Source organism: Sphaeroforma arctica (genome assembly GCF_001186125.1).
Source record: "Sphaeroforma arctica JP610 unplaced genomic scaffold supercont1.8961, whole genome shotgun sequence".
NCBI classification, from domain to species: Eukaryota; class Ichthyosporea; order Ichthyophonida; genus Sphaeroforma; species Sphaeroforma arctica.
In genome coordinates, this window is record NW_014031597.1 from 1 (window position 1) to 1,152 (window position 1,152).

At 41.9% G+C, this 1,152-nt stretch overlaps 1 protein-coding gene across 1 annotated transcript; it reads left to right on the forward strand.

Moving 5' to 3' along the window:
- Window positions 1–456: 456 nt before the first annotated feature.
- SARC_16818 (hypothetical protein) lies at window positions 457–1,045 on the forward strand (the record flags this gene model as incomplete). The annotated part of the gene is made up of 1 exon (XM_014289080.1): window positions 457–1,045. A coding segment is annotated over one exon (589 nt), but the record flags the coding sequence as incomplete, so codon positions are not given.
- Between the last annotated feature and the right edge of the window lie 107 nt (window positions 1,046–1,152).

Sequence of the window (1,152 nt, forward strand, 5' to 3'; positions counted from 1 at the left end):
TATATATTACTGTGGTCTTATACCCGCACACTTATCGACCATCATTAAGAGAGTAGGTTTTTCTAACTTCTTCTACTATACTGGCATGTCTTATATGTACCTTGTGTAGGCACCTGTAGCCAGTAAGAGATAAATAGATGCTATCATAAGTTCTTGCCTGCAAGTACATAGAGCATGAACTAGGGATGCGCTGAGACATCTACCCACTCAGTAAGACGACTAGCCACATCGTGTGTTCACCGGCTATGAGTGTAACGATTTCTCGAAACCTATTCGGAACTATTAACACCATACATGGTCGACGTACATCATTGGTATCTACATTCATATCATACATAGTGAACTAACACCGCCGGAAAATACATCATATATAGTAAGTGAACTTCTTTGGAAATTCCTGTATATATCTTCATATATAGTGGATGAACACAATCGAAAATCACGTCATAATTTATCATGAGCGATCTTACACTGCTCAAGAGTAGTGAGGACAGTGCCTCCACTATCACAGGAGCACAAGCAGCTGAAAGCACTCTTACGACTCCGTATAATGCCACAATAAGAAGGCTTAGGTCGTCACTCCCCCCTGTACAACCACCGCATATAGACCAAAACTATGGATCAGGTGGTGCGTTTGGGTTTGTTTTTGCCTCTGTTTCAGCATGTACCGCTACACTATTCTCCAATCCATTGGATGTTGCTAAGGTGCGCTTGCAAATGCAGAAGGGCCCGGGTAAGGGCAAGTATAGCGGTACATTCGACTGTCTGAAACAGACTTGGAAAACTGAGGGTGTCCGAGGCACACAAGCTGGGTTGAGCGCCGCACTACTGAAGGAAGGTACTAAAAACTTCTTCCGATTGGGTCTTTATGAGCCTGTATTGAGGTGCATACAGGTGGATAAAACTAAGAAAGCAGGGGTGAAGGAGCGTATGCTCGCGGGGGCTTTTTCAGGGGGATTTAGTTCGCTGCTTTGTAATCCGTTAGATTTGGTGAAGACTCGGGTGCAGGCTAATGCGTTGAAGGAGATAGCGGTGGTTGATGGAGGTAAGTGTACACTAGTAAAGGTAGAAGTAACTACATAAAACACACACACATATATATATATACATACATATATATATATATATATATATATATATATATATATATAT